General features: G+C 43.4%; 1 protein-coding gene across 1 annotated transcript in view; it reads right to left on the bottom strand.

The window, feature by feature from the left end:
* Nucleotides 1–18,100, bottom strand: part of LOC106086787 (mitogen-activated protein kinase kinase kinase 7) — a 95,761-nt gene extending 77,661 nt beyond the window's left edge. The window contains exons 1-5 of the mRNA XM_059367364.1: nucleotides 17,888–18,100; nucleotides 17,530–17,829; nucleotides 8,260–8,757; nucleotides 7,799–8,197; nucleotides 4,103–4,117 (exon numbers count right to left, since the gene is read on the bottom strand). Coding sequence (XP_059223347.1) covers nucleotides 4,103–4,117; nucleotides 7,799–8,197; nucleotides 8,260–8,757; nucleotides 17,530–17,829; nucleotides 17,888–18,100 — 1,425 coding nt within the window. The remainder of the gene's footprint in view (nucleotides 1–4,102; nucleotides 4,118–7,798; nucleotides 8,198–8,259; nucleotides 8,758–17,529; nucleotides 17,830–17,887) is intronic.
* Between the last annotated feature and the right edge of the window lie 706 nt (nucleotides 18,101–18,806).

The following is an 18,806-nucleotide window of genomic DNA, read 5'->3' as shown; positions in this document are numbered from 1 at the left end:
ACCAAAGCCTAAAGTGGGAATCGAACTCATAATCCCCGGACTGGCAATTACCAACACGGCTACCGAAACCGCCTAGTCAGAATGAGATTAGCGTAGCAGTAATAACGGACGAAAAACAACATGGCAGCAGGAGCCGATGGATTACTAGCTGAACTCTTTTAGATCAAAGGCAACACGCTGATGAGTGCAGTTCTTAACAGACTCATTTATACATTTATAAGTCCATTGTGACCAAAACCTATAGGGGGAGTAGGGGGAATAGTGGGAATACGAGCACGCCACCAACTCGGTTACCGGGACCGCTAACCTCAGCCGGTCCCTGAAGTTAGCGGTCCCGGCAGCAGTAACCCGGACGAAAAACAACATGGCAGCAGGAGCCGATGGGTTACTAGCTGAACTTTTTTAGATGAGGAGCAACACACTGCTGAGTGCAGTCATTTACAGACTCATTTAAATATTTTTAAATTCATTGTGATAACACAGTAGAGACAGGCCAAAACCTGAAGTGGGAATCGAACCCCCGATACCCATACTGGCAATACGAGCACGCTACCAACATGGTTACCGGGACCGCCTGGTCACAATGGGGTCAGCTTAGCGGTAACCAGGACGAAAAACAGCAATGCAGCAGGAGCCGAAGGGTTACCATCTGAACTCTTCTAGACCAGAGACAACACACTGGTGAGGTGTATGCTTGTCGGCGCAATTTGACTAGAAGAACTAGAAGAAGAATCTAACCCACGATACCCATACTGGCAATACGAGCACCCTAACAACTCGGTTACCGGGACCGCCTGGTCACAATGAGGTCAGATTAGCGGTAACCAGGACGAAAAACAGCAATGCAGCAGGAGCCGAAGGGTTACCATCTGAACTCTTCTAGACCAGAGACAACACACTGGTGAGGTGTATGCTTGTCGGCGCAATTTGACTAGAAGAACTAGAAGAAGAATCTAACCCACGATACCCATACTGGCAATACGAGCACGCTAACAACTCGGTTACCGGGACCGCCTGGTCACAATGAGGTCAGATTAGCGGTAACCAGGACGAAAAACAGAAATGCAGCAGGAGCCGATGGGTTACCATCTGAACTCTTCTTGACCAGAGACAACACACTGGTGAGGTGTATGCTTGTTAGCGCAATTTTACTAGAAGAACGCACAATCGGGGCTTTCTAGGTCTGGGGACTGGAGTGTGAGTCATGTAGACGCAAAACAATTCTCATTAGAGAGAAAATCACCTCCACCCATCCGCTGGCACGGAATAGCTAGCTGAAAGCACCACACACGCTGGAACATTCAGGTCCGATCTGTGTGGTGTTTATTGCTGTCACGAGAAGCTTAGCTGCAAGCTACCGGGCGCGTCCACAGGTTGCGGATAGTGAAATGCTCCATACGGAGTAGCTGCAACGGCAGTCGCGGACAGTCGGCGGTATCGAGCGGAGAGTCTCAGTGCGTGGTCGGGTGGCACTGGCTCTGGCACAAATACTGAGTGCCTACGATGACCGATATGTAACTAGTGGCCACCTATAAATAACTAACGGCCACATTGCTACCGCGGCGATCGGTCCTTTGGACCGGAACGAGCTCACTCACCTAAAAGGATCGTCACCTGTACATGAAAATGTGGTTACAACAACAACAAGAATGCACAATCGAAGCTTTCTAAGACTGGAGTCTGAGTCATGTAGACGCAAAACAATTCTCATTAGAGAAAAAATCACCTTCGCCCATGAGCATCAACAAACGAAGGCAGAAACACAATGATCAGCCAACTAAAACCACCTTTCCAGCAACGACGTCAGCTAACCCTGGAACGAAACAACGACAACACCTGCTCAGTTTTTTAAGGCTAAGTGCAATGAATGCGACGGATGATGCCCCATAGGGAAAACCTACAACTGTTCAGGCCTCAACAACAGGAAAGACTGGGACAGACCCTTAGGCACAGACCCTTAGGGACAGACCCTTAGGGACAGACCCTTAGGGACAGACAGACCCTAGATGCCACATAGGGACAGACCCTAAATTCCACATAGGGAAAACCTACAACTGTTCAGGCCTCAACAACAGGAAAGACTGGGACAGACCCTTAGGGGCCCTGATGCACGGAACAGGCAGTCCTGCTCTCAACGACAACGCCTTCACCACATCAAACCCATATTCCCAGCAACCCAAATTCCTTGCAGGATGAAGGCCCAATTATCATCAACAATAGCGAACAACAGACACTCAACCGAAGGCAACTTTTCGGACACAAACGATGATTCTGATCAAAATGACATCTGCATACGTGCACAATGTGCCGGCGAGCCTCGGCCTAGTGTAATGGCAGCAGTGGCCACTTTAGCAGTAGGAATAACTTTTCAGGCGCAAGCGGTAATTATGACTGGGGCAGCATATGTAGCAGAGTACTTTACTACCATCCCAGCAAATACGTCGTCATCGTTTCCGACATTCAATACACCACCTCCCCAGCCCACTACATCATCGTTACGTTACATAATCGTTTAGTCAAAGTTAAGCAACAACTCCAGACTTTACAACAAAAACGACTACAGCATCCTCTGTAAGGACAGGATTAGGAATGATTGCAACTTGCGATCATTTGCCTGATTTGGAGCACTGCACGAAGGCGAAAACTGCCTATTCATGGGAGAATCCAATGGACGACTAAAGAAGCAATGCATTGGGAGTACAATTGGACACTTCAGTTTCTACACCATAAATTACGTACCCGAACAAAATTGTTGGGGCTTGTTCAAGTTCGCCTAACATCACTATAGCCAGCACAGGTACGACAAACTTCAAGACATGGCGCACTATTTTTACCTTCGCCTCAGACCTCTTTCCCATAATCATAGAGCTCTAGCGACCGAATGACCTCATAGTATCTAAGCACCAAATTCACGTAAACTAGAAGATAGAAGACTAGTTAGGCTTAAGGAATCATGCTGATGTTTGCAGTGCACAGAAGGTTCTTCGCTCAACCATCGGTCGATCGAATACTTATCATGAGATCAAATTTTTACGCCGAAGTAGTGAGATTATCGGATGAACGTGATGAGCTTTACCGAATAAATCTTAGCAACATAAGGAAACATGAACTTAACCAGGAGATTAGCAAGTTGGTCGGTGAACATAAGCAGAAGCATTAAAATATGGTTGACAGTTAAGTCTCTCATAGGCTCTCTCTTTTGGAAACAATGGAAGCAGTGGGTAGACAGATAAGAGTCTCAGACTTTCTATTTCTTTCCTCCCAGAACGATATGAGAAAGGATCTTCGCTATTCGATTACTCTTCAGGGGAAGAGTGGAAGGCGCATGATGTGTTGGTAGAGGATGGGGGCTCCTCCTCAGCCAGGAAGGGCTCCTCCAGTGAGAACAAACTAATCGACGTTCCAGCATACGTGTCATTTGTCAAACTATTGAACAGGGTTGTTGTTGTTGTTGTTGTAGTAGACGCATATTTGCATGTGAAGGTAGCGACCCTAGTCAAGCTCGTATAGGCGAGCAAGCTCGTTCCGGTCCATAGGACCGATCGCGGCGGGAACTTTATGACCATTGGTTATTTAAAGGCGCCAATAACTCGCCTTGTCATATCTTGCATCATAGTCACTCAGTTTAAGATAGCGTCTATGCCGCCCGGACTCTCACTGAGACTTTCCTCTCGATACTGATGTTTGTCCGGAAATGCAATTGCATTTACTCCGTATGAAGCATTCCACTATCCGCAACTTGTGGACGCGCCCGGTAGATAGCTTCCAGCTAAGCTTCTCGTAATAATGATGAACACCACACATATCGGAACACAAGGTTTCAGCCCGTGTGGTGGTTATAGCTATTCTGTGCTGGGAACATGGTATTGGGTAGATGGTGACGGAAACGGAGACGAACTGGAAGTCAGTATAGGGATGCCGAACTGCTTAGAAACTGCTGGTCTTTGATAATAAGCTCTTAAGTCACATTACAGGAGTTATAAACGGACACTGTGCAATACGCTTTACAAGGGATTATTGCATTATGACCAATGCGAAGGCCGTATTGATGAGTATGAGGATTAGACGATCAAACACTTGCTCTGCTCATCTACGGGCCTACAAGGTCAAAGGCTTTCTATAAGGCGGTTTTTCTTCGATCTTGGCGATCTAGCAGATGCATCTCTGAGGAATGCATAAGAAGTCCAAACATCTGTTAATAGGAATCAAATACCTGACAGATACCCTCAATCTCTCCATATCCTCTCCAGTTATACCTGAGATATGGAAAATGGGTCGGTTGAGCCCTGTTCTGAAATCAGTAGGTAACATGCGGACCAAGGAGAGTCTTACTCTCTCACTTTCCTATTCTCCAACACAAAGCCACTTGAGATGCTACCCCTACCCAGCTGGAAATCATTCTTTCAACCAGCCGATCATCAGTATGAATTCCAGAAGATGCATAGCGCAACAACAGCAGTATTGCCGCCTTTAAATACCCAATGGCTATAACGTGCCCGCGGCGAACGTTCCCAAGGGCCGAAACTAACTTGCTCACCTATCGGAGCTTGACGAGGATTGCTACCTCCACACGCAAATATGCTTCTACTACAATAGCAACAATGATGTCAGAGTGATGCTGCTACTTTGGGCTAGAAAGGACTCATATGAGAGAGAGTCTTACAGACTGAACTCCCTTTTAGAGCCAGTAGCCAAGACACTTGAGTGACGCGCCCATAGCAGCCCGTTGTATGTACCGGATTGACGCGATGAAGTTCTTCATCGGCAAGGGCTGCCGACTCAGTGTATAACGCACTGCTACAACAACAACACTTGAGTGACTTCTTAAGCCTAGCCGGAGCTTGGACGACGACTGCTTTGTACGCCATACGATAGGACGGTCCTTATGGCTTTATCCCTCTCGAAAGGCTTCATAACACGTGTTTGGAGGACATAACTGACACATCCCTCCCGCCGGGTCTAAAAATTGGTTCAAAAAATCATCTGTTTGATTGCCATTCGTTTGTTGAATTTAGAGATAAGAAGTCGGAGCCCCGTAGAGTGAAACAAGTTGTTCCCCAAGGCGGGGTGATATCTCCGGTGCTATTGAACTTCTATCTCTGCCCTGTACCACACCCTCCAGACGGCATCGAGATCGTATATTAGGCGGGCCGTTAATCATGGCTTCGGGCCCCTTCATTGATGATGTTGATGATATCTGTCTGAGATTGAACTCGCTGATCTTGCCGTTAATTTTGCTGTTAGAAATTTCAAGATGTCCGCCACTAAATCTCCAGCCACACTGTTCACTTCTTCGTCAGGGGATTTGCATTAGGAGTTTAAACTGATAGTCGAATGCGAACGAATTCCGACCACCAACTGTCATCTTTGACAGCCTTTATAGATCTTCTGCACATATCACTGCAATTTGTGACAAGGTCAGAAATAGGAACCAGGTCCTCAAGTCGCTTGGGGTGCTGTTAAAGAAACTTTATCGACACTATACCAAGCTATTTGCCGGCCAGTGGTAAACTATGCAGCGCCGATCCGAGGTGAACTTGCCAGCTGGGCGACATGCAGTGGAATAACATTCAGACCTGTTAAAATGCTGCCCTACGTACTGCAACGGGCTGTCTCCTCAGTTCTCATGTGGACCACCTCCATCGGAAGACATATATCCTGCCTGAGCGAAGGCACAAATACAGGTTGCCTAAGTAGTATCTACAGGACTGCTATCGCGAAGACCATCTCATTCACCTTCTTGTGGATAGGCATCCACCGCCCAGAGACACCAGATTGAATCTACATAATCTATAGCGTGAAGTTCAGCGCTACAAAAGAGAGATAGCATTCACAAAAGCAGACGCGCTGAAGAGCTCCCAAGTGACAGCAGTCCTTGGAGATATTTTAGCACCTATTGCACTTGAAGAAGTTAGCCCCCATCGGCAAATCAGAGTAGTTTTGACTTAATTGCGTTCGGCACTTGCAGCCGCCCCAAATCCCACTGAGCTAGGATTGAGGCCACCTGTTCAACAGCCAAGCCAATCCTACTCGACTTTAAACCAGATCTCTCTGGACGCCCTCAACTTACTTGATTGTGAGCTACATGTGCCGGCCGTCTAAAGTCATGCGAAGAAGTTAGAAAAACGAAGTCGAAGCCCCGTATAGTCAAACTGCGAGTTCCCTAAGGGCTGTCTAAGCTCTCTCCATCCCTACTGTAGTGGATATGGTGATTGCTTTATCCTGGAGGGAATAACATCGATCGGCTGTGAGAATGGATTAACATGTATCTACAGGACTTGGCAGGCTTGTTAAGGAGTAGCAACTTAAAAATCTCTGAAGATTCAAAGGGTGACAACTTACTCCCAGAGTTCCTAGGTCTGTATACTTAACAGAACAACACACTGTTACATCATCATCAACAGCCTTCAATGACGCCATTGAATCTGATTTTCTGAAGAGGTGGATTGTGAACTACATGTGCCGTCTAAAGTCATACGAAGAAGTTAGAAAAGCGTAGTCGAGGCCCCGTATAGTCAAACCGCAAGTTCCTCAAGGAGTGTCCAAGCTCCCGCCATACCTATTGTCGTGGATATGGTGATTACTTTATCCTGGAGGGAATAACATCAATGGGCTGTGCGAATGGACAAACATTTATCTACAAGACTTGGCAGGCTTGTTAAGCAGTAGCAACTTAAAAATATTTGGAGATCCAAAGGGTGACAACTTACTCCCAGAGCTCCTAGGTCTGTATACTTAACAGAACAACACACTGTTACATTAACATCAACAGCCTTCAATGACGCCATTGAATCTGATCTTCTGAAGAGGTCGAAGAAGTTAGAAAAGCGAAGTCGAAGCTCCGTAAAGTCAAACCGGAAGTTCCTCAAGGAGTGTCCAAGCTCCAGCCAAACCTATTGTCGTGGATATGGTGATTACTTTATCCTGGAGGGAATAACATCAATGGGCTATGCGAATGGACAAACATTTATCTACAAGACTTGGCAGGCTTGTTAAGGAGTAGCAACTTAAAAATATTTGAAGATCCAAAGGGTGACAACTTACTCCCAGAGTTCCTAGGTCTGTATACTTAACAGAACAACACATTGTTACATCAACATCAACAGCCTTCAATGACGCCATTGAATCTGATCTTCCGAAGAAGTGGATTGTGAACTACATGTGCCGTCTAAAGTCATAAGAAGAAGTTAGAAAAGCGAAGTCGAAGCCCCGTATAGTCAAACCGCGAGTTCCCTAAGGGCTGTCTAAGATCTCTCCATCCCTACTGTAGTGTATATGGTAACCGCTTTATCCATCTATCTACAGGACTTGGCAGGCTTGTGAAGGAGTAGCAACTTCAAAATCTTTGAAGATCCAAAGGGTGACCCTCAAAAGCCTTTTCTCGTTGCTGCAATCACAATACGGCAAAAGACATTAACAAAATTCTCAAATCTTTGGGACCGTAGCAGGTATCCTCACCAAATTGTCGAAATGTGAGATATAAATGAGAACTGCGAACAATTGCCAGGTCAAACAAACGAAAGGCATGATATTTCTTACGAAAATTTCACATTTTTCAAGGAGCAATGGAAGTTCATTTTTCCAAAACACTTTCCCTTTTGGTGATTGTTAGACTTTTGATAAACTACTCCCGTTGTTTCGTTCGCTATCAGTTGGCCAATACAAAATGCTTGGAACGTTTTCAACTTACCCACATTGCTTGCAACATCACCATTGTTTTCAAGTACCCAAGCATTCTGCAACAAAACAAAAGCAGGTTAAGAAGCAGCCAACATTTTATGAAAATCTTTAGACTTACAGGATCCACATCAATTCCCAAGGGAGCCATTGGTACATGAGCATTTTCCAGCATATTGCTGCGTATGGTCTCATAACGTTTCTTCGATTCTTCTGAGGTAGACAAATTGAAGGGTTCAGCAACAGCATTATCAGCTGGATCATCTGAATGATTTGTAGAACATTCGGATTCTTCCGGAATAACATCCCAGCGTATTGAATCAATATGAGCATGTGGCAAGAATGGATTGGTGGGAGTGGCAGATGAGGAACGGTTACTGTTGCTGCTATCACCACTATCCTCAGTGGTGGGACGGGTTACTTGGGTATTGGAGGTGCCATAACTGGATGAATTGCTGTAATCACTAAAATCTAAGACATAACTATCTCCATTGGTGCCATTAACATTGGGGCTGACAATCTATAAAGAAAAACACTATTTTAGAAAGAAAATATATAAAAAGCTTCCTGTTTTGGCCCTACCTGTTGGTTTTTAAATTCATATTCCAATGGCTCATCAGCACCTGGATAGGCCTGTACCAATTTATGCATGTCTTCCACCACCAACTGCATGGAAGGCCTTAAGTCGGGCTTAGTGGCCCAACATGAAGTCATTAGATTTTGTATGGGCTCCGGCCATTCAGTAACTATGGGCGGCCTTTCACCTTTGTGTATCTTCCACATAATCGAGTAGGTGTTGTCCACATCCTTAAAGGGTTTTTGGCGTGATAACACCTCCCACAGTACTATACCCCAACTGAAAATATCACATTTTTCGGTATATTTGGAGCCTTCAAATACTTCTGGTGCCATCCAAGCTGCCGAGCCCTTATTGTTGGTCATAAGCGTTGACTTATCGGCCACAGTGCCGAAATCACAAATTTTCAAATGACGTCCTTTATTGGTGAGCAAAAGGTTGAGTGGTTTCAAATCACGATGTATCAAAGGCTTGGGTTTCATGGCATGTAGATAGGCGACACCCTAGGAAGAAGAAACGAATGGAGAGGGTGAATGAATTTTTCAAAAAAAAAAAAAAAAAAAAAAACAATAAAAACAATTTTGACTTGATTTTCTATCAAAAACAAATTTCCAGGAAATTTTCAACCAAAACCCAATTTCGTCCGTCTGTCTGTTGAAACCACACTAACTTTCGAAGGAGTAAAGCTAGCTGCTTGATATTTTGCACAAATACTTCCTATTAGTGTAAATCGGTTGCGATTGTAAATGGGCCATATCGGACCATGTTTTGATATAGCTGCCATATAAACCGATCCGATATCCAACAACTGTGCCAAGTATGGTTTAAATCGGTCCATAACCTGATATAGCTGCCATATAAACCTTTCTGGGGTCTTGACTTCTTGAGCCTCTAGAGGGCGTAATTCCTATCCGATTTGAATAAAATTTTGCACTACGTGTTTTGTTGCGATATCCAACAACTGTGCCAAGTATGGTTCAAATCGGTCCATAACCTGATATAGCTGCCAAATTAACCGATCTTGGGTCCTGACTTCTTGGGCCTCTAGAAGGCGCAATTCTTATCCGATTTGAATAAAATTTTGCAATACGTGTTTTGTTGCGATATCCAACAACTGTGCCAAGTATGGTTTAAATCGGTCCATAACCTGATATAGCTGCCATTAAACCGATCTTGGGTCTTGACTTCTTGAACCTCTAGAGGGCGCAATTCTTATCTGATTTGAATGAAATTTTGCACGAAGTATTTTGTTATGATATCTAACGACTGTGCGAACATGGTTCAAATCGTTCTATAACCTGATATAGTTGTCATATAAACCGATCTGGGGACTTGACTTCTTGAGCTTCTAGAGGTCACAATTCCTATCCGATTTGGCTGAAATTTTCCATGACGTATTTTATTATGACTTTCAACAACTGTGCCAAATAAGGCTGATATCGTTTCATAACCTAATATAGCTGCCATTAAACTGATCTGGGATCTTGACTTCTTGAGCCTCTAGAGGTCGCTATTGTTATCCAATTTGCCTGAAATTTTGAACGACGGATCCTCTCATGACCATCAAGATAAGTGTTTATTATGGTCTGAATCGGTCTATAGCCTGATGCAGCTCCTATATAAATCGATCTCTCTATTTTACTTTTTGAGCCCCCAAAGGGCGCAATTCGAATTGGCTGACATCTTACATAGGTCTCCAACATATAATTTAATTGTGGTCCGAACCGGACCATATCTAGATATCGCTCTAATAGCAGAGCAAATCTTGGGGGGGGGGGGGTGTGTGTGTTCCTTATAGACTCAGAAACGGCTGAACCGATTTTCTTGAATTTTTCACAGATGGTGCATAATGATCCCGTGTTGAAAATAGGGTACTACATTTTTTGGTATCTGAAGGGGGGGCGGACCCTCCCCCTTACCCTAATTTTCAGAAACGCCAGATCTCAGAGATGGGTGGTGCAATTTAAGCGAAATGTTGTGTGCTCTCTTTTAGTAAACTAAAACCAAAAATGTGGTGTCCAAATTTCGGATGGGGTACCTAGGGGGGGCCGCCCCACCCTAAAACCTACCAAACATATATTTAGACCTATCAACGACAATATGGGACTCAACTGAAAGGTATTGAGGATAAGAAAACGTATCTGGTATCCATTTGTCGGACCAAGTGCTAGGGGGACCACCCCAAGCCCCAAAACACCCCTAAAAAGGTATTTGAGTGTAGAATTCGAATCTGATATCCAAATATGGGACCAAGTTATTTGGGGGCCGCCTCTTCCCAAAAAAACAAAAACATCATATGGGGTTCAGATAAAGGACTTACATTGTTAAACTATTAGCCAAACGATATACTATAAAGAAGGCGCAACGGAGCTGGGCCGGGTCAGCTGATTTTTGTATGAAAATCAAAAAATTTGAAAATAAAAAAATTTCATACATTTTTTTTTTTTTTTAAATCCAATCATGACCAGGTTTCTATGAAAATTGAACGGGGACGAGATTTTTTTATGAAAATCCGATTTCAATGAATTTTTGTATAGAAATTAAATTTCGACAAATTTTCAGTGCCGAATTAAAACCAAATTGCGATGAATTTTTTTTTTTTATGAAAATTCAAATTTCTCCAATTTTATTCCATGAAAATTAGTTTTTTTTGGAAATTTTCTATGAAAATTGTTATGAGGCCCCTATTTGCGGCCAAAAATTACTCGCACCGGCTAGGCTTCTCCGCCTATTTAGGGGAGGTCCCATCCTATCATCTTTCGCCCTAGCTACTAGCACCCTAGCACTAGCACACAAGCACAGATTTCTTCCTAAGTGGGAGGTAGATGGAATCAAATCAAATACCATAACAAAAATGGTCAAGCCTGGCCTACCTAAGGGAGCTCTCTTAGATGGTGGCGTAGCTTCCGCTTTCCAAAACCAATTGGGAGAGTTCCCCTAATTTGGACAACCTAGTGGCAACAATTGTCCACCTCTGGATTTTTTAACATTTATTCCTTTCCCCTTTTTCTAGGTACTGGTAACCCTGCTGCGGTGGCCTGCCTGATGCTGTGATTGTGGGTGCTTAAAACACATCCTCTTGGATATGGATGTTTTTCATAAATCCTGAAATCACTTGTATCAGGTCTGCAATCTTTCAGTAGGTTCCCTCGCGGAGCTGGGGGTTAGCCATTGGCCACATCTAAAGAGGCAGCCTCCAGCTCTCTAACGTTCACCCGGGGAAGCCGCCGTGAAATAAACACCGCTTCCCTCAGCCTGTAAGAATGGGATCCAGTGATTGACCATTCCAAAGTGGGGCAATAATAAAAATTAAACAAAACTTGCGCATGGCAGACCACAAGTCCAACATTGTTGTCGCTGGTCTGCCGAACGGTGTGCCCAAGTTAATCCCAACTCCTCCTGTCGCAGGAAGGCATTAGGAGTAGGGAGTGTGACGTGGACGTTTGGCCGCCACGCAGGCGTAAAGGCCTCTAAATAGGGGACCTCCACGACAATTTTTTTTTTTTTGCTTTTTTTTCTCTTTAAAAACATCGTGCGCATATTGGGGTGTCCCTCAACAAAGTCTAACTTTGACGAAAATTTCTGTGAAAATCAAATTAATCTGAAATCAATTTAAAATTTTTACAAAATTGTCTAAGACAATCCAAACAAGTAAAAGCGTGCTAAGTTCGGACGGGCCGAATCTCATATACCCTCCACCATGGATCGCATTTGTCGAGTTCTTTTCCGGCATCTCTTCTTAGGCAAAACAGGATATAAGAAAATATTTGCTCTGCTATTAGAGCGATATCAAGATATGGTCCGGTTTGAACCACAATTAAATTATATGTTGGAGACCTGTGTAAAATGTCAGCCAATTCGAATAAGAATTGCGCCCTTTGGAGGCTCAAGAAGTAAAATAGAGAGATCGATCTATATGGGAGCTGTATCGGGCTATAGACCGATTCAGACCATAATAAACACGTATGTTAATGGTCATGAGAGAATCCGTCGAACAAAATTTCAGGCAAATCGGATAATAATTGCGTCCTCTAGAGGCTCAAGAAGTCAAGATCCCAGATCGGTTTATAATGCATCTATATCAGGATATGAACCGACTTGTACTTTATTTAACATAGTTGTTGAAAGTAACAATAAAAAACGTCTTGCGAAATTTCAGCCAAATCGGATAGGAATTGCGCCCTCTAGAGGCTCAAGAAGTCAAGACCCAAGATCGGTTTATATGACAGCTATATAAGTTTATGGACCGATTTGAACCATACTTGGCACAGTTGTTGGATATCATAACAAAACACGTCGTGCAAAATTTCATACCAATCGGATAGGAATTGCGCCCTCTAGAAGCTCAAGAAGTCAAGTCCCCAGATCTGTTTATATGACAGCTTTATCAGGTTATGAACCGATTTGAACCATATTTGGCACAGTTGTTGGATATCGTAACAAAACACGTCGTGCAAATTTTCATTCCAATCGGATAAGAATTGCGCACTCTAGAGGCTCAAGAAGTCAAGACCCCAGATCGGTTTATATGGCATCTATATCAGGTTATGGACCGATTTGAACCATACTTGGCACAGTTGTTGGATAACATAACAAAACACGTCGTGCCAAAATTCATTCAAATCGGATGAGAATTGCGCCCTCTAGAGGCTCAAGAATTCAAGACCCAAGATCGGTTTATATGACAGCTATATCAAAACATGGACCGATATGGCCCATTTACAATACCAACCGACCTACACCAATAAGAAGTATTTGTGCAAAATTTCAAGCGGCTAGCTTTACTCCTTCGGAAGTTAGCGTGCTTTCGACAGACAGGCGGACGGAAGGACGGACGGACATGGCTAGATCGACATAAAATTTCACGACGATCAAGAATATATGTACTTTATGGGGTCTCAGACGAATATTTCGAGTAGTTACAATCAGAATGACGAAATTAGTATACCCCCCATCTTATGGTGGAGGGTATAAAAAGGCAAATATTCTATGAACAAATTTCGTAGACCGATTTTGGACCCCCGGTGAATATAGGGTACTTCATTTTGTAATATCCGAGATGGGGGCGGATTTTTTCAAAACCACCAGATCTCGGAGATGGGTGCATCGATTTAAGCGAAATTGTGTATGCCCTCTTATAGTAACCCAAAAACACCAAATTGGTATACAACTTTGGGGTCAAACAGCCGTGGGGAAGGCCCTACCCCAAAACCCACCCAAACGGACATGTTTACCGATTGGGACAATATGGACATCAAATGAAAGGTATTTAAGAGTAGAGTACAAACTTGATGGAGGGAACCGTAGCGCAGAGGTTAGCATGTCCGCCTACGACGCTGAACGCCTAGGTTCGAATCCTGGCGAGACCATCAGAAAAAATTTTCAGTGGTGGTTTTCCCCTCCTAATGCAACATTTGTGAGGTACTATGCCGTGTAAAACTTCTCTCCAAAGAGGTGTCGCACTGCGGCACGCCGTTCAAACTTGGCTTTAAAAGGGAGGCCCCTCATCATTGAGCTTAAACTTTAATCGGACCGCACTCATTGATATGTGAGAAGTTTGCCCCTGTTCCTTAGTGGAATGTTCATGGGCAAAATTTGCATTTGTACAAACTTGATATAACAATTTCACCCCATGCGTCGGGTGTACCGCCCACTCACAAAAACCGCCCAAAAATGACATGTTTACCGTTTGGGGCAATATGGGTATCAAATGAAAGATAATTGAAAGTAGAATGCAAAACGTATACAAAAATTTGGGGTGAATTGTCAGGGGGGCCCAACCCACCCCAAAAAAACACACCCAAACGGCCATGTCGGCCAAATGGACCAAAATGGGATTCAAACGAAAGGTGCTTGAGAGTAGAAAACGAAACTGGTCGTCTGGTCGCCCCACCACAAAATAATGCCTCAAAGGGACATGTATACCGAACGGAGCAATATGGGACTCAAACGAAAGGTACTTGAGAGTAGAATACGAAACTTATTTACAAATTTTGGCTTTATTCCCAGGCGGATCGCCCCACCACAAAATTATGCCTCAAATGGACATGTATACCGAACGGGACAATATGGGATTTCCATAAAAGATATTTGAGAGTTAAATACGAATATAAATTATATTCAAAGTTGGGCATTGTCAAGGTGTAGCAAAGCACAAAAATCTATATTGGGGCGAAAATTGAAAAATTCCGTTTTATACAGATTTTGGTGATAATTAAAATTTTATCAATTTTTTTAATACAAGTCAACTTTCTATGAAATTTTCCGGGACCAAAATTTGGTTAAAAATTGATATCTACGATTTTTTTTAAATTTTGTCAAAAATTTCTGCAAACATTAAATTTCGTTAAATTTTTTAAGAACATCAAACTTCGCAGTTTTCTTTGTTCATAGACCAAGTGCTGCCGACTAACGTCTTGAGGACCTTGTTTTATGGTTCTTGCTTTACCGCAGATTGGAGAAGTATGGGCTGACAATGAGAAGAGGCTGTCGAAGTTCATCGTTGTTGTGGTTGTAGCAGTGTGTATCTAACATCTGCTTGGTTCAGCTGAATATTCACATCCAGGAATTCTGCGCCTTAGGTGGGGTGTGTTCAGAGGGATCTGGATCTGACTCGAGTAAGTCTGGCTGGGCAGTTAAATAGGTGACGTGTGTCGTGTGGTCCCAGGTCACAATCGGAACACGCATCCTGCACGTTGGCGTAATCCTTGTTCTGTAGAAGTTGAGGTCGCGTCATCTGCTGAATCGTAACTGAGCCAGAACTACTCTGGTTTCCGGGAGAATTTAATTTCTAAGGTGCAATGGGTGGCGGTCTTTCTCCAAGGACCACTTTCACCCGCAAGCTATTCTGCATTCTGCATGAATGTTGTCTAGACCTGCCTGATATGCCGCTTGATCTAGAAGTTCTGTCTTGTAGCGCTGAACCGCTTTAGATCATCTAGATGCACCCAAAGACTTCTTGATGGTGATTTGGATGATCTCTGCCATAACAGCCTAGAAGGTATTGCTTAGACAGCATGTAATTATGTCTTATGTATTTGTTGTTGTTGTCTTTGCAGTTCGAAGAGCGGCATTCAGACAAATATTGTTCCACTGCGTGTCACAGAGCTGACGAGATCACACTGGCGCTGCATAACTTACCACAGACCGTCCAAGTGCCTTGTAGGTGGTCAACAAGGTTTCTTTGTCAGCACCCCCAGTGCTGCCGGCAAGTGATTTGAGGACCTTGTTTCTATTTTACTTGTGACTCGAAGTGTTTTGCGATACTTGGTGATCAGAATCGTTTCTCCATCGTCTATCACATTCAGCTCATTATTCACCTCACACGTATTTGTGGACAATGTGTTTGAAGATTTGGTGGCAGATATCTTCAAATCTCTTACAGCAAAATAAGCGGCAAGTTCGTTGAGGTAGACGTTTAATCTATCGCAGATGTGATCAATGGGTGGAGGGAGCCTGATACCATCATCGTACAATCGTCCTCATATGATACGATTTCTTTGCCGTCTGGATGGACATATCATCCGCCTTGGGGAACTCCCTGTGTGTGACTGGCGACACATTTAGTTCACAATCAATTTTGTCTTCGAGTGATATGTGGTGATCGGACTCGATGACGTCATCAAAGAGTGTAATGTGATTGACCATTTAAATAAAGGGAGCAATAAAAGCTGGCTAAGAATAGCGTCTCAAGTGTCATTGCGATAGAGGATAGTAGAGATCTGTTTGCACGACTCCCCTGTGCACACAGGGAAACTGAATTGAGAAACGAGGTGGATACTTTTTTCACCCCAGGTGTTACTAAGGTTGAGATATATAGACTTAGGTTGTCCGTTAGATATTTGAAATTTAATGCTTGAGCATTAGCATTGATCTTCCGACAGGGTTGATGTTGTTTTTGTAGCCAGATTGTTGTTATTGTACACTGAGGCGGCAGCCCCTGCCGATGAAGGAATCCATCGAGTCAATCCGGTACGTACAAACGGCTGTCAGTTTATCGTAGTAGCTATCCTCGTCAAGCTCCAGGGAGCAAACTTGTTCCGGTCTATAGAACAAATTGCCGTGAGATGCATTCGGTAGCTCGCTCCTATCTAAGTTTTTGGTGATAACGATGAACACCACACAAATTGGAGATCAGAGGTCAAAATCATATGGAACTTATAGTTACTTCATGACGCTCCCATCGGGGCTAATATCCGTTGAGCTCCAAACTGTGTGGTGTCTTTCTTTATCGCGAAAAGCTTACCAGGCGTATCTACAGCTCACGGATAGTGGAATGCTCCATACGGAGTAGCTGCAACAGCACTCGTGGACAATCAGCGGTATCGAGTGGAGAGCCTCAGCCGGAGGCCAGGCGGCTTCGGCTCTTGTTCAAATACTGAGTGTCCTATAATGCTCGTATGACATGGTGGTCATCAAGTTCCCGAGGTGATGGGTTATATGGACCGGGACGAGCTTGACAAGCCTACCTACAAATGCAAATGTGGCTACAACGACAACATATTTTGATGGCTTGACCCTCCTAAAGACTTTGACTACATATTTGGCTCCGAATAGCTGTGGTCCTTCGCTGGCTGGCTGTTGGCTTGCTTAGAATGCTGGATGCTCGAAAAATTTGATCTTATTTTCATTGAAGGTTATCGCGGCTTGGCTTCTGTTTATCAGCGGGTTGTTAATAGATAAACTGTCCACCACAGTTTACCACCTGAGTTTGAATTGCACGCTCTGATAGCTCCAACCATTATTTTCTCTGTTGATTATCGTCTAACTTGCTAATCGCCTGATTTAGTTCATTTATCCTCATGCTGCTTCATTTAAGATGCATAAGATGGAGACATCTTAAAGTATGGATATCGCACTCTTGCACTTGTACAACGGTAGTTGTGGTTGTATTGATTGGCTTTCCATAAACTTTTCCCAACGAAGCGCATAGCTGCGAAAGACTTTATCTGAAATGTTCTTATCACTTAGATACTCTCGGAAAACTATGTATCGCTACATGTTGTTTCGCTTAAAATCCGTAAATATAACTCTGCTCGTTTGCTATAAGTAGACATAACTATATTTTTATCAAAACTCTCTGCATTTAATCGTAGACCCCACGGGGAAGTCCCCTAACAGCGGTGAACGTCACCAAGTGTGCATAAACAAAAACAACTCTTCAACAAATGCCTCGACATTCGTTCTTATCTATCGAATTTTATAAGCATCTGAAAAAAAAAGTCACAAAACGTCCCCAACCCCTCCGCCCTAGCACTATTGCTCCTCACACTTACCTCGGCACATTGTCGCGCCCAACTCATGGCATGAGCCTTTGAATAATACGGCTTCACTTTGCCATGCAGAAAATCATACAAAGAACCACCTTCTGCATATTCCATTATCAAGTATGTCGACATTTGATTCAAAGCAATACCATATAGGGAAATGATATTTTGATGTTGAACGCGGGACAATTGTTTGACTTCAGTTTCAATGGCTTTTTGTTCGGCCTTGGGGCCGAATTCCTTAACAGCCACAAAACGATCACGCCAAAAGGCTTTGTAGACCACACCATAAGAGCCATGGCCAACTTTCTGCAAATCAAAAAGATAAAAACAAATTCTACAACGCAAACTATGCTAGAGCTCAAACCTCTTTGAAGGAAATCTCTGTGAAATCCACACCGGGACATAGTAGACTAAAGCCTCCGCTGCTTAGGATGCCCAGATGAGGTGTTTGATTTGCTGCTGCTGGTGGAGGTAGAGGAAAACTGACAGCCCCCTCTTCTTCTGAGGCAATGGGTGTACCATTGCTGGTAGTAGGTGTTGTTACTCCAGCCGCCTGCTCTGGGGTTTCATCAGTCATTTTGTTGTTATGCCTTGTGGAGGAGAAGCTGCTCTAAAAATTTGGTGCCTTTGAGGCAGTGATATCGTCTGTCGTTTTAGATAAAGAGACTCTTCTGCTTCCGCCAATGTTTTTCCACCAACACCTCTCCAAGAAATAACACAAGCAAGCAAGCTTATTCAAGTTTCTAATGCGTTTTGAGTTGAATTTCTTTGGCCTGAGGAAAAACGCTTCATTCCTTCTTACTTTGGTATTTTGGTTGCCTTATTTTTGTTGGTTGTTGTTGCAATTACATAATTCTTGTTGTTGCAGTCTTTGGATAATTTGTTTAAATGAATACAAAAGGATTTTTTAATAATAAAATTGGAGTAAATCGCGATATGAAGAGGAATTTTATGCCTTGATAATGAAAGAAGTGACAGCTGTCAGTAACAGCTGTGTGAAAAGCAACAACAACTTGCAAACTTAACGAAATCTTCAGAACAGGGTGCTTTGTGTATAGAAATAGCGCCGTTATTACACTTAGGTTGTTGGCAATGCTAGAAATGAAGATGGTAGTGTAACAACGACTAAGGTTTGTGTTAACGGTTAATGAATGTTGTGATTGCTTATTGCAAAAGAGGAGAAATGATTATTAAGTTAAAAATCAATCTGCCAGTGGAATGGGGGCAGCTATAGGATCTAAGAAGTAGAAGTGAACCTAAGCGGTATTAAATTTCATCCTAAA

Source organism: Stomoxys calcitrans, chromosome 4, assembly GCF_963082655.1.
Source record: "Stomoxys calcitrans chromosome 4, idStoCalc2.1, whole genome shotgun sequence".
Taxonomy (NCBI): Eukaryota; Metazoa; Arthropoda; class Insecta; order Diptera; family Muscidae; genus Stomoxys; species Stomoxys calcitrans.
The sequence above is the reverse complement of the archived record's forward strand: the minus strand, read 5'-3'. Positions and strand labels throughout refer to the sequence as shown.